General features: G+C 41.9%; 1 protein-coding gene across 1 annotated transcript in view; it reads right to left on the reverse strand.

The window, feature by feature from the left end:
- LOC136612504 (immunoglobulin superfamily DCC subclass member 4-like) overlaps positions 1-19,249 on the reverse strand; it is an 84,053-nt gene that overhangs the window by 13,110 nt on the left and 51,694 nt on the right. The window contains exons 4-12 of the mRNA XM_066592906.1: positions 14,359-14,492; positions 12,460-12,594; positions 10,523-10,678; positions 7,651-8,061; positions 7,391-7,555; positions 6,414-6,551; positions 2,206-2,379; positions 1,849-2,079; positions 499-606 (exon numbers count right to left, since the gene is read on the reverse strand). Coding sequence (XP_066449003.1) covers positions 499-606; positions 1,849-2,079; positions 2,206-2,379; positions 6,414-6,551; positions 7,391-7,555; positions 7,651-8,061; positions 10,523-10,678; positions 12,460-12,594; positions 14,359-14,492 — 1,652 coding nt within the window. The remainder of the gene's footprint in view (positions 1-498; positions 607-1,848; positions 2,080-2,205; positions 2,380-6,413; positions 6,552-7,390; positions 7,556-7,650; positions 8,062-10,522; positions 10,679-12,459; positions 12,595-14,358; positions 14,493-19,249) is intronic.

Below are 19,249 nucleotides of genomic sequence, written 5' to 3' on the forward strand. Positions count from 1 at the left end.
ATTAACTTCTCACTGGTTTTAAGATCTCTGCTTGTTGTCATTCAGTTGGAACCTCCTTTGTTTAGGTAGATAGAAATCTGTCCTGGTCATGTGACGGGTCTGATGACTGGAATGAACGCAGCCTCTGTGTGTACATCACACGACCAGGAGAGATTTGTATCCATTGGAAATACACAAGGAAGATTTCTACTGAATGACAGCAAGCAGAGATCTTGAAAACCATGCTGGATTGATACAGATAGTATAGAGGAAAATCATGTAACATCGATTATACAAAGAATAACCTTTATTTACTGAAACTGGAATATCAATTTAAATCTCATGCCTATAGGGAGAAATGGTTGCTTGAGTGTTGTACTAAGAACTGAGGGAGGACACAGGACTTGAGATGCTTGGCCTGTCTGCATTGTGTTAATATCTACCGTAAGACTACGGTCCTGTCATCTTGATATTTTGCAAATATAGGTATAAGCAAAATAATTAAATTAAATATCCTACCTGGTGGTGTAGCCAAGATCTGTCTGGTTCTTCCCTCCCACATGACCGTCTGAACTTCCTGCTTCTTATTAAATGCCACCAGTTTGACTTGGTATAGCTGTCCGGGTGCTGATATAGATGTGAAGGAAAAGAGAATTATTAAACATAGACTGCATAGACTCTAGTTACATGGAGGATATGTCATAAACAGTGCTGGCCTTAGATTTGATGACACCCTGTAAAGAATTTTTTAGCACCCCCACCCCCCCATCATGAATAAAAATACAACATATATTGCACTGATAGGGAGTCTGCCTATATACTGCTTGTGCAGAAAGCAGAGAGATAGCAGCATACCCACAGCAGAACAGTTCAGTGAATAAAAACTGTACCAGAACCAAGCTCATAACACACATACAGCACCAAAACCAAGCTTATAAAATAAATACAACACCAGAACCAAGTTCATAAAATAAATACAGCATCAGATCCAAGCACAGTAAATAAATACAGCACCAGAACCAAGCTCATAACATAAATACAGCACCAGAACAAGCTCATTACATAAATACAGCACCAGAACCAAGCTTAGTACATAAATACTGTACCAGAAGCAAGCTCAGTGTGCAAATACAGCACCAGAATTAAGCTCATAAGATAAATAGAGCACCAGAACCAAACTCAAACATAAATACAGCATAACCCAACCTCAATACAAGAACAAGCTCCTAACATAAATACAGCACCAGAACCAAACTCAGAGCATATATTCAGTAGCAGAAATAATTGATTGTTTTGCAGGGGTGCAGCAGCAACTAGGGAAATCAGAGGGGAGAAGGCAGAACCAGGAGGAGGATAATTCATGTAGCTCCACAAGATGCTGTCACACAGATAAAGAAGATCATCTGGTCGGGTGGACCTAAAGGGGGAGATTGCCCCTATATCTGCCTGGTGCCCCACCTACAAGCTGTTGGCCAGCGCCCTGTTTGACCGCAGAGCTCACACATAACTAAGGCTGGCCATAGCCAAAACTTGATCAGCAAGGGATTGACCTCTGGAACCATTGTTGATCCCAAGAAAGGACTTGAAGCTTCTCTGGCTTTTCAACGCTCATGGCCCCCAATGAATAGGCCTGTGTTGTAGTGAGCTGCACAGGGTGGCCAGAACTGTTATTGTCCAGGGTAAAACTGTGATTTTGCCAGCAAATGGACCACCATCATCACTTATTATGATGGGAAAAACTTGGCAAAAACTTGTTGCATCCAGTGTATGAGAATAATGGTAAATTCTAGATTACCAGAAGGCAGGACACAATAGTTCTAGATTACCAGCTGTTGCATACTGTTCATTTATCTGTGGCAGAAAACTTACTTAGATGAGTTAAGTCATACTGTTTCCTCTTCTTCTTTAGTTTGATCGGCCCCACGTCCCAGTCATTCTGTCCTTGCCGTGGGCAGGAAATGTTGTGATATAGCACAGGACACATCATTCGGTAATAGAGCCTGTAACCGGTGACTTGGAAATCAGAGTGTGGCAGCTGCCAGCTTACAAGAAGTGAGTCCGTGTGGGCAATGACTTGCAGCTGTATTGGTGCCTTGTCCACTGTAATGACAGGAACGCAGAATTACCATCACAGATAGGAAGGTATCAGAAGCCATAAAGGAGGACAGTCAATGCATCTGGCACACCAAACAATCATCAGTTCCCCATGCCATAATATTTACGCACCTTCTTGTGTCTGATTGACTCTGTCTAAAGTGCGATGCAGAAGCCAGTTTGAGGGGACGCCATATCCAGCTGTGGTCGCAGCGGAGATCCGGACTTTATATACAGTATTGGGCTGCAATGAGGATAATGTGACCTGGGTTTCATTTCCACCAACTTCCAGCATGCTGACCACACCTGAAATGTCAGGCAAGCAATAAGATTTGGAAGTATTAATAGGGTAGGTGCACACAAAGTGGATTCCCCTGCAGATTGCTAGGGGTATTATGGCCGGGATCCCAGGAATTATTAGAGTGGCAGTTCCCTGTGTCAATGTAGCAGTGGTGCGCATGAATGAACACAGCTCATTCACTTCTATGGGACTAACGGAGACTGTTGACCAATGTACTGCGCTATCTCCATAGACAAAAGAGAACATCAGCAGCATCAGGGGTGTTCAAATAGATGCAATAAATTTGTTGAAATAAAACTTCACCTTTAATTCATCTCGCATAAAATACAATATGAATGCTTCTGAGTATACAGCTATGAGAGCCCTTAGTAATGACACCAGGATAACAATTCGCGCCGCGGATAAAGGCGGCGCGATTGTTGTCATGGATACGGATAAATACCATGGTGAAATTCTGTCACAATTAGCACAAATGATTCGGTCTATGAGTTATTTGGTGAGGACTCCACTAGACGATATTTCAATGAACTGAGTTCCTTTTTATAGGAAGGTCTTGAATTGGGTATTATAGACAAAAAATTGCATGATTTTCTCCTTCCAGCGCACCCTATTGTACCGGTATTATACACATTACCAAAAATCCATAAAGACCTAAGATCACCACCGGGACGACCGATAGTCTCCGGACGCGGATCCCTTTACAACAATAGCTCTCGCTTTCTGGATAAAATCTTACGTAAGTTTGCTACTGATGCAACATCGTATATACGTGACACTTCAGACTTTTTACAAAAGCTTAAACAGATCGTTCCGGATGAGCAGACAATCATTGGATCATTCGATGTTTGCTCTTTATATACCAACATAGAGCACGCCTGTGGTGTACAGGCGGTTAGAGATTTTTTGGTAGATTCAGATCATTCAAACAGAAATATCGAATTTTTGATCCAACTTCTAACGTTGCTCTTGGAACGTAATTTTTTCATGTACGATGGTAAATGTTATCGGCAAAGGCAAGGAACAGCTATGGGGTCCAATGTGGCCCCTACTTATGCCAATATATTTATGAGACATGTGGAGGAACGTCGTTTGTATACCTCCCCCTCCTGGGCCTTGGTCCAGGTGTGGTGGAGGTATATAGACGAGTTCTTCATCTGGAGAGGTACGGTTGCCGATTTAGAAATTTTCCATGACGAGATAAACAACATATTTCCAAAGCTGAAGTTCACGATGATACAATCACCGGATACGGTACAATTTTTGGACGTTTTAGTCCACAAAGTTGGACAAACTTTCAAAACCGATCTTTTTGTTAAAGAGACAGATCGTAATAATCTGTTGCTTTATAATAGCCAACATCCTCCAGGGATGGTACAGTCACTTCCCTGGAGTCAATGTTTGAGAGTGAGACGCATTGTTGAGGAGGAACTCGCTGACGCGCAACTATCGGCCATGTGCGACAAGTTTATCAAACGAGGCTACCCATATAAGTTGGTGACACAGTTCAAGTACAAAGCCCTAGATGTTAGGAGGGAGGAATTATTTCTGAGTAGGTCTGCTTCGAGCGGGCCCGCACGCATACCATTTGCAACGACATTCGGTCCTCATAGTGGTCTTGTCAAGAACATACTACACAAACATTGGCATATTGTGACACATAGCCACCCTGAGATCACGGAGTTCCAGCAATTACCAATGATGTCGTTCCGCCGTGGTAGGAATCTCAGAGATGAGTTAGTCCAAACCAGTGGAAGTACCCCTACTGACGATGCACAGGGTAGGTTGGCCTCGTTATGACGAGGGAACTTTCCCTGTTACAACTGCACAAGTTGTAACAACATGATTCGAGGTGAGAACTTTCAGCACCCACACAGTGGCAAAACCTATAAAATCAAGAGACACTACTCATGTCGCTCTACATACGTTGTTTATGTCATTCAATGCCCATGTGGCTTATGCTACGTGGGTGAGACTATCAATGAAGTTAGAAGCCGGATTTCGGCTCATAAGAGCACAATTAGGACGTCGAAAAAAGGCCTACCCGTTCCTAAACACTTTCTTGAGTTTGGCCACACCATAAGCCAACTACGGTTTAGGGTCATTGATTCAGTTGAACCCAATCCGAGAGGTGGGGACCGTGAGAGACGCTTGAAGTCCCTCGAAGCGAAGTGGATCTTTGAACTCGGTACCTTGCACCCTAAGGGCTTAAATATCGACTGTAACCCATTACTATTTAGATGAGAGATTATTGCTATATTGAGTGTATATATACGTGTACATCTTTTCTGTTTGATATCAATTCAGTCATGTTCTCTGATTTTAATCCATGTTTCTTGTTTTTAAGGTTTTGCCTAATGAGACCGGGCAGCTGCATCCATGATTTACGCATCCATACCATTGGCCAGTGACCATTGGTCTGATTCTGGACTTTTTCCGTTTATGGCTCCTTTTTTTCCAACATTTTTTTCAACATTTACGTCATTTACGCGCTGCGTCATGACACCTAGTTATAGGGGAGGAGCCATCTATTCCTATGCTAGGTTCAGCGCCGAGGCATTTTTTGCCTATAGGAGGAGACAATGGTGCGCTTTTTGATGACACATAGTCTGACACACAATGGCAGTTTCCGCCCCCCCTCCTCTCTATTGGATGCTAGATTGGATACAGCTGCTGGGTCCGGGACGACTCCTATGGAGTCCCAGGTAACAAATCCATTAGGCTTAAGGTTGTTGTTTTAGACATTTGTATTGGTTGATTATATTGGTGATGGGATATATAATGGCTGCATTGGTATCCATTTTTATGCATTGGCTTGAAAAAGACTGTTACTTACACAGTCGAAACGTTGCTGTATTTTATGCGAGATGAATTAAAGGTGAAGTTTTATTTCAACCAATGTATTGCATCTATTTGAACACCCCTGATGCTGCTGATGTTCTCTTTTGTGATGATTCTATTTGGACGAAGGGTCTACGTCTAATTTCAGCTCTGCATCTAAAGCCTACCTACAAGCTCTAGTGAGTATTGTCTCTCCTATTTGTAGACGTGCTGCAACTCCCTCTTATCTCCATAGACAATAAGCAGTGTGCACCACTCCACTGACTCAGGGAACCACTATTCTATTAATCACTAGAGGTCCAGCAGTCAGACCAGCAGTGATCATATATGTAATTAGTAAGAAAAGCCTTTTCTCTTGCAGTAAATCCAATTGACTATGCCATTTTTGTTTCAATGCCAGTCATAGGGCTTCTGTACTAAATTATAAAGGGTTCAAATAACTCTGCGCTAGAAATGCAAATATATTATCTACTAAATTATGCTGATCTTGAGGGCCACAACTGTGCAAAGTGGCTGTTAGTAACTGTTTCTTGTATAGGGATCTATGTCCAGAATAGCCTATATCAATGTAATCTTGGGTACTAAAAGTCAGAGGGGCAGGTATAAGGCTGTACCCTATTACCCAAATTGCTAACAAAGAAAAATAATTTGAATAACAGCCATACAACGATTGCGATTCCCGTACCGTAATATATGAACAAAGCATCAGCAAAAGTATATGGGAATCTAAATTAATGAGCTATCCTTAGTATAACTCATCCATATATGATCATAAGGGTTATCAAATGGAGCATCAATACCCCTTTATCCGATGATCACTTGTGCTCCCTAGTCCTTTAATGTACTGTATGTTCACAGAAAACCTGTTTAAGGTATAACAAAGCAAAAATGGATTTTTGCCAATTTTTTGTTCTAATAGGTACATTCAACCACAACTGTGTTTTGTACTTGCGGTACTCTGATCATGGATTGGCAGTTCAAAGAATATTTCCTAGCCGGTTATAATGGCTAAAGCCACATATATTAACATGGTTTTGACCTAGGCATTACATGATAATAGTGTGGCTCTCACCCCTCTACTGCAAAATATGCATATGACCTTAAAGGAATATCACCAATAACACTTACTGTATTTAATGGTATCACTTGTGTTTCTATGCTTCAAGAATAAGTGATGTACACATTCACTCAGGAAACGTACCATCTCTTTGGGTGCAGAATTCAATGCGATACTTTGTGATTTGGCCATTGCGCATCTCAGGCAGAAGGGGGAGCCATTTCACATGAATATCCTGTGGAGCATCGCTACTGAGGGCCAGCATGGGAGCAGCTCCTGGAACTGTAGTAATAAAGATTTATGAACCGCAGAAGAACATTAATTATCTAGATTGGCATTAGTAATTTAGCATGTATTTGCATATACCAGTAAACAGCGGTTTTCCAGTTTTCTGGTTCACTGTTACTGTCAATGGATGAGAATACTTTAGTTTCCATCCCGAAATCCAGTACATAGCTAGTCAATGGTCATGGCTGAGAAGTGGTTACAATGTCTGGATACAATGTATTCACTCTAGACAATGCTCTGTGAGTTAAACACCCTGGTCTCTAGATGGACACCGTTTGATACAATGTATCATTGTAGGTTAATATCAGCACAGGAGAGAGATTAGTAGGATCCTCACAGAGGATTGCATGGCTGGAATTAGATGTAGATAAGAACGTTTACGTGCACTGACAGTGAAAAGACATATAAAAGAAAAACAGTGATGAAAAAAAACAAAATATATCAGAAAGTTTTCAGAATTTTTTACTATACAGTGAGGGGTTCTCTGGGACTATAACATTGATGGCCTAATCAATGGGGCAATTTGCAGTAGCAGGCACAGCTACTCTTATGGATGAGCTGCCATACCTATATAAGCAATGAAGAGGAATGCTGCAGGCCACTTGTGTTGATCGACCCGTCAACTATTGATGGCCTATTTTTAGGATAGGCCGTCGATATTATAGTCTGGGAGAATGCCATTAAGCTTCATTTAGATAACACTGGAAATACCTTCAAATTAAGTTAACGGGTCACTACCATTATTCCGAATCGGAGAAAAAAAAAAAAACTAGAATAAAGCATCAAATGTCCAATTCAAGAAATTCTGTTCTGATCAGTAAAAGTTTCCATACCATCATCCAATGTCTGCACCACAAGTGGCTCCGAAGCGCGACTGGCTCCTTGCTGTGAATAAGCTACTATATAGAAGGTGTAACTGGTCCCAGGTTCCAGGTATCTCACTGTGAACTCGGTGGTATTGTTATTAACTGCAAACTGATATTCTTCATTATTCGAACCTGAAGAGTAGAAATAGGAGGTTTTCGCATGCTAGATAAGCACCTACAACATTATCTGAGATCAAACAATGGAGAACCATCCAAAACATACGTACCACCCGTCTTGGCATAATGAAGAGCAAAACCTACAACTCTTTCCCAGTTGCTCTCTGGCCTCTCCCATACCACAGTTACTGTCTTGCTGGTAACGATCTGGGATTTCAGGGCTTGCGGTGGACCAGGTAGGCCTTCTTGGACTGTAACATGAAGCTTGGCAATAGCGCAGATGCTTCCCAAAATATTCTCTGCCACACACTGGTAGTAGCCAGCGTCCTCCAGAGTGACTTGCGTGATGACCAGGCTGCCCCTTGGCTGTATCCTGACTCTGCCATTGGAGGGAAGCACCTGTCCATTTTTTAACCAAGAGATGGTGGGTTCTGGATCACCTTCAGCTCTGCAAACAAAGCGGGCAGTCCCTGCTCGTGCCCGTGTGATGGTCTCTGGGGGTTGAGTTATAACTGGCGGCACTGAAAATAGCACACACAAATGAAAGAGAAAAATATTATATATATGATATAATACTATACTATATACAAGTGTGTGTCTCCCATCTGTCTAGTCATATCATGACGCTGCCAATCATCCTTATTACCCATTATCACTATACCATCTCCTGTGATAGTCCCCCAAGATATGAGGTTTCTAAGAACAAGTGGTTAGGTATCTTAATGACAAGATGGGTACCCCTCTCTTACTAAGCCCTTAACTTTGCCTCCTTTCTCCTGACCTTCTCTTTGCGACTCCATATATGTTTATATATTTCATATAAAAGGCTTATATTATGCCAGGAAAGTACAGTAGTTGCTAAGTTATGATTGGCCCATCAAGGCCCTGCAATCTTAGACTGGAAGGTACTGTTAAACTCTATGCTTCCCTGTAAGAAATGGGTTTATTGAAATAGGAACCACCCAGAGAAATCTTCTAAGGTTTGGGACAGATGGCTCTGGCCATCCTCCTCCATGGGTCTACTCTTTCAGGCTGTTACTGATAGTTAAGGAACTGGACTAAAATCCAGGGAAGAATGGAAGTTTAGATAAACACAAATTTTGATTTTTTTTTTATGCCTCTACTCGTATGTCTTGTATCTCTGTAGGACTTATGCATTGTGTTTCCCATAGTTAGGGTTATGTTCTTCCTAGTATTAACTTGATTACACTGTATGTATTACTGGGTGTCCATGTTTGCTTGTTCTTTCTCTTTTTAGGATTAACCTTTCGTCTTCTTGCTTATTTTCATAAAGACTACAGGTGTCTTCTATTTGGCGCAGGACTCGCTGTTATGGTATTCAACCCAGGATGCCCTAATCATAAAATCCTTTATACACAGTCTTGTCTTTCTATTGTCATAACTTGGTCACTGCATATCAAAATGTTCATTTCAATAATAAAAGTTTATTGCAAATTTGAAAAAAATCATCATCAATGTATCACTAATTATATAACGTAGATTAAAAGAGGTTCTCCGAGTCTTAACAGAATAGGCAATAAGTGCTTGATCAGTGAGGGTCTGAGCACTGTGACTTCCATTGATCATGACAACATAGACCCCATATCCACCCATACATTATGAATGCTGCAGTTCCATTCATATTTATGGATTGACTAGTACTGGCTTCTTTTCAGTGGTATCATATAGATGAATGGCCCAGCAACGCACATGCTTGGCCACCACTCTTTTCACAGGCAGGACATGGGACTCCCATTCTCATGATCATGTGGTCACCAGCAGTTGGACCCCTATTGACTAGGCACTTATCTCCTATCCAGTGGATAATAGATAACTTTAAAGCTTGGTACAACCTCTTTATGATGAACCAGTCACTTGCTTATTTTGTTGATCCAGAGGAAGGACAAAAAAACAACATCTGTAGATGCTAAGGGAATAAAAAGTTTCCTCCTAATCCCAAAAATGGCAAAGACAAAAATACCTGGATCATCTACTCATTCCAAACTGTGAGTAGATAAATATTGATCTTACATCCTTCTAGAAATTCATCCAATTCTCATGTGACTACACAGAAAAGACCATCAGACTTATCCAGGGAAGAAAAAAAGTTTGGTGAAGCTCGCTGGGCAAAAAATGTTTTTTTCATTTATAACAATGACCACCAATAATCTACTGGCAGACACATGAGCAAAAAACATGGGCAAAAAACAGTGAGTAGCACAATAGTGCAGGACCCCTGGACTGTATATTTAAGGGGTTGTCCCACAATGGACATTTATCACCTATCCACATGACAGGTGGTAAATGTCTGATCACTGGGGCCCCACTGCTGGGACCACCACTAGTGATGAGCGAGCATACTCGCTAAGGGCAATTGCTCGAGCGAGCATTGCTCTTAGCGAGTACCTGCCCGCTCAAGAGAAAAGGTTCGGCTGCCGGCGGCGGGCAGGGAGCTGCGGGGGAGAGCAGGGAGGAATGGAGGGGAGATCTCTCTCTTCCTTTCTCCCCCCTGCTGACTGCCGCGACTCACCGCTCCCCCGCGCCAGCAGCCGAACCTTTTCTTCCGAGCGGGCAGGTACTCGCTAAGGGCAATGCTCGCTCGAGTAATTGCCCTTAGCGAGTATGCTCGCTCATCACTAACCACCAGCGATCATTAGAATAGGGGTCTAGAGCCTCCCACATTCCTCCTCATTGCAGTGGTCATGTATATTTCCTGCCACTCTATTCAATGTCTATAGGACTAACAGAGACAGCCAAGTGATCCAACATTTATCACTTATCCTCTGGATAGGTGCTAATGCCGTGACAACTTCAATACTACCTGTATGATGAAAGTTACATGTGTTAGACTAGTAAAGTTCCAGTAGGATATAATGGATCAGAATCAGAACATTCAGTTATGCTTAAAGCGTCTGTCTTATGATCCATTTGGTAACTGGTTGATGTTTGATAATAAGTGGTTAAGCTGCATTTCCTTATTACCAAGTACGTGGAGATGGGCTGAAATGGTGACAAAGTGCTGACTTTGTGGATTCTTAGCTCTGCACACATAAACTCCAGCATGATGGGCCTGAACCTGCTGAATCAGAAGACCGGTCTCTCCCAGTAGGATGATATCAAAGGAGATTGGTTTTCCATCTACATAACATACAGCAAATAGGTTAGTTATAAAAACGTCATATGATGAGTTTCATAATTACATCACAGAGCACAAATATAAAAAAAAAAAAGCCTTGTCATTTGTATAGCGCCAACGTATTCCGCAGCGCTTTCAGGTAATTTATTTATTACCCCCCACCAAGCTGGGTACTCCTTTTGCCGACCTCAGAAGGATGGAAGGCTGAGTCAACCTTGAGATGGCTACCTCAACCATGCAGGGATTGAACTCGCAACCTTCAGGTTGTGAGCAAGAGCTTAGAGCTTAGGACTGCATTTCTGCTCCCTTAACACTCTGCACCACATTGTCTGAATTGTAAATGTTGCCTCTAAGTGACAGTAACAATACATAGTAAAGTCAAATAAATACACTGGTAATATTAATTCACAACTGAAACAAAGGAAAATTGGGTTGAGGTGGTAGAACAAGTGTGGCTAGGAGAAGTAGGAATGGGACACCTTGCAAAAAAACAACCCCAAAAGTAGGTATAGGCAAAAGAAGCATGTATGAACTTTGCATATTTTTAAAGAAAGTTAGATTTTGATGTAAAATTACAAAAGGGCGTTAAATTTAAAGTGCTAGGTGACATTTTGACATTTCTGAGCATAGAGGTACAGTATGATTTTATTTCATTACTAGTAGATAGCCCCAGGACCGTGACTGTAATAGGAAATGCATCTGCGTAAGGGCAGAGTTCTTGTTCCAGGACAACTGCAATATATATATACACACACAAATATCCAAGCTCACAGAGCCGCTGGGCACAGAAGCCAGTGAGCACTGCCACCCCCCACCCCCCCGGCCTGGTACTGCCCACATCACACTGTACATCCCTACATAGTACTTTAACATGGGCACTGAATGCAGCAGGAGCAGCTGGCCACAGATTGATAAAGCAGAAACAGCTTTAGCTGTATCTATATCAAGTCCTTATCTATTGATATATATATATATATATATATATATATATATATATATATATATATATATATATATATGCCTTAGTGTATCATGAGGTTATCCAACCACACGGTGGCAGTATTTTGGTTACAAACGGACACAGGACACGCTGGAGCGTATACATATTAGATACAGGGTGTAGTCAAAAAGACGGATCCAGCACTATATCTCAACATTGGTGCCCTACATTGTAATAACAATAGTGTACTTGAATAGGAAGGCATGGATGCGCTACATGATGGTATGGTGCATGGGCCCCTAGGGGCTCCTGAATATGGATTTCAATTTTGAGTTGTGGCCCCTGTAAGAGATAGAAAGTAAAAAAACAATTGAAAAGTGGATGACTTTCTAGATGATCTATCTCTATTGTAGCAGAAGGAGGCCACTTCGAGTACACTTTCTTTACTTCAATCATATCAGTGGTCCCACGGGACTTAGAGAGATGTGGAATGCGGACATCTGCTCCTCACATACTACTCTTCAACTTTGCAATTGGGTTTTACTCTCTGTCTCATACAGGGACTACAATACAAAATTGAATATGGGCCTGTGAGCCAAATCATCTCGTAGAGCATCTATTCAAGAACACTACTATTATTTCAATCCAGGACACCAGTACTGAGATATGGCGCTGGATCACGCTTTTTTGATGACACCTTGTATAATTCATCTTATATTTGTACATGTCAGATTTGTGAAAATTGTCCCAGCTACTAATGGTGCAAAATGTCCAGAAACCTCTGGCATTGAGAGGGTTAAAAATCAAGTCACTTAGTGTTACCTTCTAAAGTTTAACTCATACCTTGCCGATACCAGGAGATGGCCGGTGTCACATTGCCTTCAGCTATACACTCCATCACGGCACTCTGACCCACCGCCACAGTCAGATTCTGTGGTGCTCTAATAATTGTCAGCTCATCAGGTAATGGTTTCCAGTCTAGAAAAGGCAGCGCAAGAAACACTTAAAAGGGTTGTCCAAGACTTTTATCCTTGGGACAGGTCATCAATAGTTATTCGGCAGGGGTCTGCCACTAGGGATCCCAGCCAATCGGCTTAATGCTGAGCCTTTGCGGACAGCGCTGGAAGCAGATAGTGCTGTTAACATTGCGGTGGCTTTGTTTAGTACTGCAGGCACAGCTCTCATTGAATTCCATGGGAGTGGTGCCTGCAATACCAAAGCAGGCTGCTGCAATATGAACAGCGCTATCTGCTTCCAGCACTGTGTGCACTGACAGTGGTCCGGGCGATCAGCTAACCAGTGGAGATCCCCACCAATTAACTATTGATGACCTATCCTGAGGATAAGTAAAAATGTTAAAGACAGCTGATGGATTTCCGGCATTTTCACTGACACTGTCTGTGAGATGTTTTCTAGTATAAAGTTTGTAGGCAGCTTTCAGAGTATTTAAACCTCATATTTAGGCTTCACTCACACAAGCGTATATCGGCGTGCTTTCACACCTGGCCGATATACTCTGCCCATCTGATGCATTGGTTTACAATGCATCAGTTCAGATGGGCATACCTCCGTGGTTTAAAAGTGCCCGGACGGCCAAGATAGCGCACAGGAGCGTATTTTTGCCGGGCGCTTTTACGTTGGCCAGGAAAGACAGTTCATGAACTATCTTCCTGGCTGGAATAAGTCAGCAGCTGCCATAGACTCCTATGGGAGTCTGTGACAGCTGCCGGAGAAAGAAGGTGGGAGAAAGTTTAGCAGCGTGTCTGCTACACTCCCACCCCCTTTCCTCCGCCCCTTGCCGGCTGTTTGCAATGGGAGGGGGTGGGAGCTAGTTGCTAAGCTCCCACCCCATCCCGCCACCCTCCCATTGCTGGCAGCTGGCAAGCAGCGGAGGGAAGGGGGTAGGAGTGTAGCAGACCTGCTGCTAAACTTCCTCCCACCTCCCTTCTCCGGAAGCTGTCATAGACTCCCATAGGAGTCTATGGCAGCGGCTGACGTATTCCAGACAGGAATATAGTTCCTAAACTGTCTACCGCCCGTTCCCGCTCTCTTCCCTTGCCGAGAGCCGTCGAAGGGGAAAAAGGGGGAGGCAGTTTAGCAGAGCTAAAATGACTCCCCCTGCCAAATAGCAACCGGGCTCAGCGTATATGCGCTGGACCCGGGTCGTCTGAACGGGCACACAAAAGGCAATATTCCCATCTAAAAGTGGCCTTAAAAAGCATATGGTACAACTTACATTGTACATGAAGGAGTTAATATGGGAAAAGAATGTAAAAAACGCCTCCTTGGCCGGGAAGCTTTTTGGACTTTTGCTTTAAACACCTCTACAGCGCCACCTATTGGAAGGCAGCATTCCTACAAGTCAATGTCAGGCTTTTCAACGAGCCTTTTAATAGGACTTTTTAGATTTCTTTCTATTAATGACCTGTCCTTAGGACTGGTCAGCAACAAGTGTCCGTCACTCGGATGCTCGCCCATTAGCTGATCACTGGCGCCACTGTCACTATAGAAGGTGTAGGAAGCAGAATGTGCTGACCATGGTACAGTGGCCCAAGTTGGTATTGCAGGCGCAGCTTTCATTGAATGCAGTGGCTGCTGCACCTGCAGCAAGTACCCGATTCATCAATAGAAAAAAAAAACCTGAAGTTCTGGATAACCCCTTTAATTCCCACAGATATTTAAAACTGATCACAACACAAAACAGATTTTATTGATGAAAAAGCATGAATAGCAGGAAATTACCTTTTTTCACAGACAGTTGAGCTTCGTCGCTATATCTAATACTCAGCGTGTTGGCAGCCACACAACGATATAATCCTTCATCTTCCGGCTGCACCCCAATGATCTGCAGGACACCAGAAGGAAGGATGATGATCCTGAAACGTAACACAGAACGTCTGACAGTCAAAGCAGAGGTCTTCAGAAAAGGCTATTTCCTCAATTACTGAAGTACTTTTATAGTTTACTTCTGTCTCATACTATGACATTGATATCATTTGTGGCCTAATTTAACTTCATTCATAGCATCTAAAGATAAAGACTGCAACATAAGAACATTTAGGAAGAAGCCAAGCTTCCAGTAACTTGCTTGGCTGTCCAACGAATAATAAACTGTGCCAAACTACAAGTCATCAAGCCAGTAATACAATGTCATCATTCCAAATGGAGATTGTGCCATCCTTCCAGGAATGCATTATGACAACCGCCAGTAATATACGGTGCCAGCCTTCCAATAGTAATCTATGCCACCCAACCAGTAATACATTAAACACTTCTTCCAGTAATGTACATCAAATCCCTCCAGTAAAACACACTGCACAAACGCTTCAGTAAAACACACTGCACAATTGCTGCAGTAAACAAACTGCACAATGCCTTCAGTAAAAGACACTGCACAATCCCTCTAGTAAAAGCGCACTACACAATCCCTCCAGTAAAACAAAACTGCACAATACCGTCAGTAAAACACACTGCACAAACTCATCAGTAAAAGACACTGCACAATCCCTCCAGTATAACATAGCGTACAATCCCTGCAGTAAAACACTCCACAATCCTTCCAGAAAGAAACATTGCACAATCCTTCGAGTAAAACACACTGCACAATCCCTCCAGTAAAACACACTGCACAATCCCTCCAGTAAAACACACTGCACAATCCCTCCAGTAAAACACACTGCACAATCCCTCCAGTAAAACATACTTTACAACCCCTCCAGTAAAACATACCATACAATCCCACCAGTAAAACAGTCCATAATCCCTCAAGTAAAATACACCGCACAATCCCTCCAGTAAACACACCGCATAATCCCTACAGTAAAACACACAGTACAATCCCTCCAGTAAAACTCACTACACAATCTCTCCAGTAAAACATATCGTAGAATTCCTCCAGTAAAACACTCCACAATCCTTTCAGAAAGAAATACCGCACAATCCCTCCAGTAAAAAACACTGTATAATCTCTTCAGTAAAACATACTGCGCAATCCGTCCAGTAAAGCACACTTTACAATCCCTCGAGTAAAACACACCATACAATCCCACCAGTAAAACACAGAATACAATCCCTTCAGTAAAGCAAATTGCACAATCCCTCCAGTAAAACACACTGTACAATTTCTCCAGTAAAACACACTGCACAATCCCTTCAGTAAGACACAGAATACAATCCATTCAGTAAAATACCACACAATCTCTCCAGGAAAAAACATCACGCAATGCCTTCAGGAAAAAACATCAGACAATCCCTCCAGTAAAATAAATTGCACAACCCTTCCAGTTAAAACACATCACACAATCCCTCCAGTAACACACACCGAACAATCACTTCAGTAAAACACACTTCACAATCCCTCCAGTAAAACACACTGCACAATCCCTCCAGTAAAACACACTGCACAATCCCTCCAATATAACACACCACACAATCTCTACAGTAAAACACACTGCACAATCCCTCCAGCAAAACACAATGCACAATCCACCCAGTAAAATAAATTGCACAATCCCTCCAGTAAAACACACCACACAATCTCTTCAGTAAAAGACACCACACAATCCCTCCAGGAAAAGACATCACACAATCCCTCCAGTAAAACGAACTACACAATCCCTGAAGTAAAAAAAAACATCACGAAATCCCTCCAATAAAACACATTGCACAATCCCTCCAGTAAAACACACCGTACAATCACTCCAGTAAAACACACTGCACAATCCCTCCAGTAAAACACACCACAATCCTTTTAGTAAAACACACTGCACAATCCCTCCACTAAAATACACGCACAATCCCTCCAGTAAAACACACCACACAACCCCTACAGTAAAACACACTGCACAATCCCTCCAGCAAAACACAATGCACAATCCACCCAGTAAAACAAATTGCACAATCCCTACAGTAAAACACACTGTACAATCTCTCCAGTAAAACACACTGCACAATCCCTTCAGTAAAACACAGAATATAATCCATTCAGTAAAACACACCACACAATCCCTCCAGTAACAGACACCGAACAATCACTCCAGTAAAACACACTGCACAATCCCTCCAGCAAGACACACTGCACAATCCCTCCAGCAAAACATACTGTACAATCTCTCCAGTAAAACACACTGATCAATCCCTTCAGTAAAACACAGAATACAATCCATTAAGTAAAACACACCACACAATCCCTCCAGGAAAAAACATCACACAATCCCTTCAGGAAAAAACATCACACAATCCCTCCAGTAAAATAAATTGCACAACCCTTCCAGTAAAACACATCACACAATCCCTCCAGTAACACACACTGAACAATCACTCCAGTAAAACACACTGCACAATCCCTCCAGTAAAACACACTGCACAATCCCTCCAGCAAAACACAATGCACAATCCACCCAGTAAAACAAATTGCACAATCCCTCCAGTAAAACACACTGTACAATCTCTCCAGTAAAACACACTGCACAATCCCTTCAGTAAAACACAGAATACAATCCATTCAGTAAAACACACCACACAATCCCTCCAGTAACAGACACCGAACAATCACTCCAGTAAAACACACTGCACAATCCCTCCAGCAAGACACACTGCACAATCCCTCCAGCAAAACATACTGTACAATCTCTCCAGTAAAACACAATCCCTCCAGTAAAACACACCGTACAATCCATCCAGGAAAAAACATCACACAATCCCTTCAGGAAAAAACATCACACAATCCCTCCAGTAAAATAAATTGCACAACCCTTCCAGTAAAACACATCACACAATCCCTCCAGTAACACACACCGAACAATCACTCCAGTAAAACACACTGCACAATCCCTCCAGTAAAACACACTGCACAATCCCTCCAGCAAAACACACTGCACAATCCCTCCAGTAAAACATAATGCACAATCCACCCAGTAAAACAAATTGCACAATCCCTCCAGTAAAACACACTGTACAATTTCTCCAGTAAAACACACTGCACAATCCCTTCAGTAAAACACAGAATACAATCCATTCGGTAAAATACCACACAATCTCTCCAGGAAAAAACATCAGACAATCCCTTCAGGAAAAAACATCAGACAATGCCTCCAGTAAAATAAATTGCACAATCCTTCCAGTAAAACACATCACACAATCCCTCCAGTAACACACACCGAACAATCCCTCCAGTAAAACACACTGCACAATCCCTCCAGTATAACACACTGCACAATCCCTCCAGCAAAACACAATGCACAATCCACCCAGTAAAACAAATTGCACAATCCCTCCAGTAAAACACACAGTACAATCTCTCCAGTAAAACACACCACACAATCCCTCCAGTAAAACACACCATACAATCTCTCCAGTAAAAGACACCACACAATCCCTCCAGGAAAAGACATCACACAATCCCTCCAGTAAAACAAACTGCACAATCCCTGAAGTAAAAAAAAACATCACGAAATCCCTCCAATAAAACAAATTGCACAATCCCTCCAGTAAAACACACCGAACAATCCCTCCAATAAAACACACCGTGCAATCCCTCGCTGCGGAATAAGTGTGCTATACAAATAAAGATTATCATTATTATTTATTCTTCACACTCCCTCCAGTAAAACATACGCTATAAACTATTGTTATAAACTAAATTTTAATCCTCAGAACCAGATATATGTACCTTAATACGTGAAAATTATTACTAAAGACCTAGTATCCTATTGTACCTCTTACTTATGAAAAAGTTACTAAAGACATTTTAAAGTAAAATGAGTTTGACACACCTGTCATAGGGATTTTTTGCCTTCCTCTGGATCAACATGGGGGGGGGGAATAACTGGATAATAGGCTAAACTGGATGGACATATGTCTTTTTCAGCCTAATATACTACATCACTAGGTTACAAATTTAGATATATATATATATTTTTTGTACTACTTTAAAAAAAACTTCTGTCGTCATCTTCTAGACAGGGTGATCAAAAAAGTGCAATGCTGGCATTATGGTTTTTTTTCTAATGGTGTTCACTGTGCGGGAAAAATAATGCATTATTTTATTAGGTCAGACTTTTACGGATGCAACAATATCAAATATGTATTTTTTTTATTATAAATATCGAAAAGGCTGGTTAAGCTTTTACTTTTATTATTTAGTATTTTTGGAATTTTTAAAAAAACTTTATCTACTCAGTTTTAATTTTTAGTCCCTGTAGGGGACTTGAACTAGTGGTTGCTTGATCACTTATACAATATTCTGCAATACTATAGTACTGCTGTATATTGTATTTCTGCAGGAAATCTATTAAGACATGCCACAGGCATGTCTTAATAGGAAGAAGTACATAGCAGACCTGGGGGGCTTTCAGAAGGCCCCAGGCTACGATGACACCTGAATGGCACCCTATGACTTCCTCACAGGTGGCTGTTTGAGCTATTTAAATGCCCATCTGGCCATGCTGTATATGTACAGTGAATGTCACCAAGCTCCCAGACACCAATGAAAAATTTGTAACACGGTCCCTACCTGCTATTTACCATTTACACTACTGATGTCTTATGTGACACAGAGGTTTTTTACCCCTCCCAAGCCTGCCAGTGGCCACTCAGTTTTGCAAAAATTTGAAAAACTCCTGATCAGGTTAAG

Source organism: Eleutherodactylus coqui, chromosome 2, assembly GCF_035609145.1.
Source record: "Eleutherodactylus coqui strain aEleCoq1 chromosome 2, aEleCoq1.hap1, whole genome shotgun sequence".
Classification (NCBI taxonomy): Eukaryota; Metazoa; Chordata; class Amphibia; order Anura; family Eleutherodactylidae; genus Eleutherodactylus; species Eleutherodactylus coqui.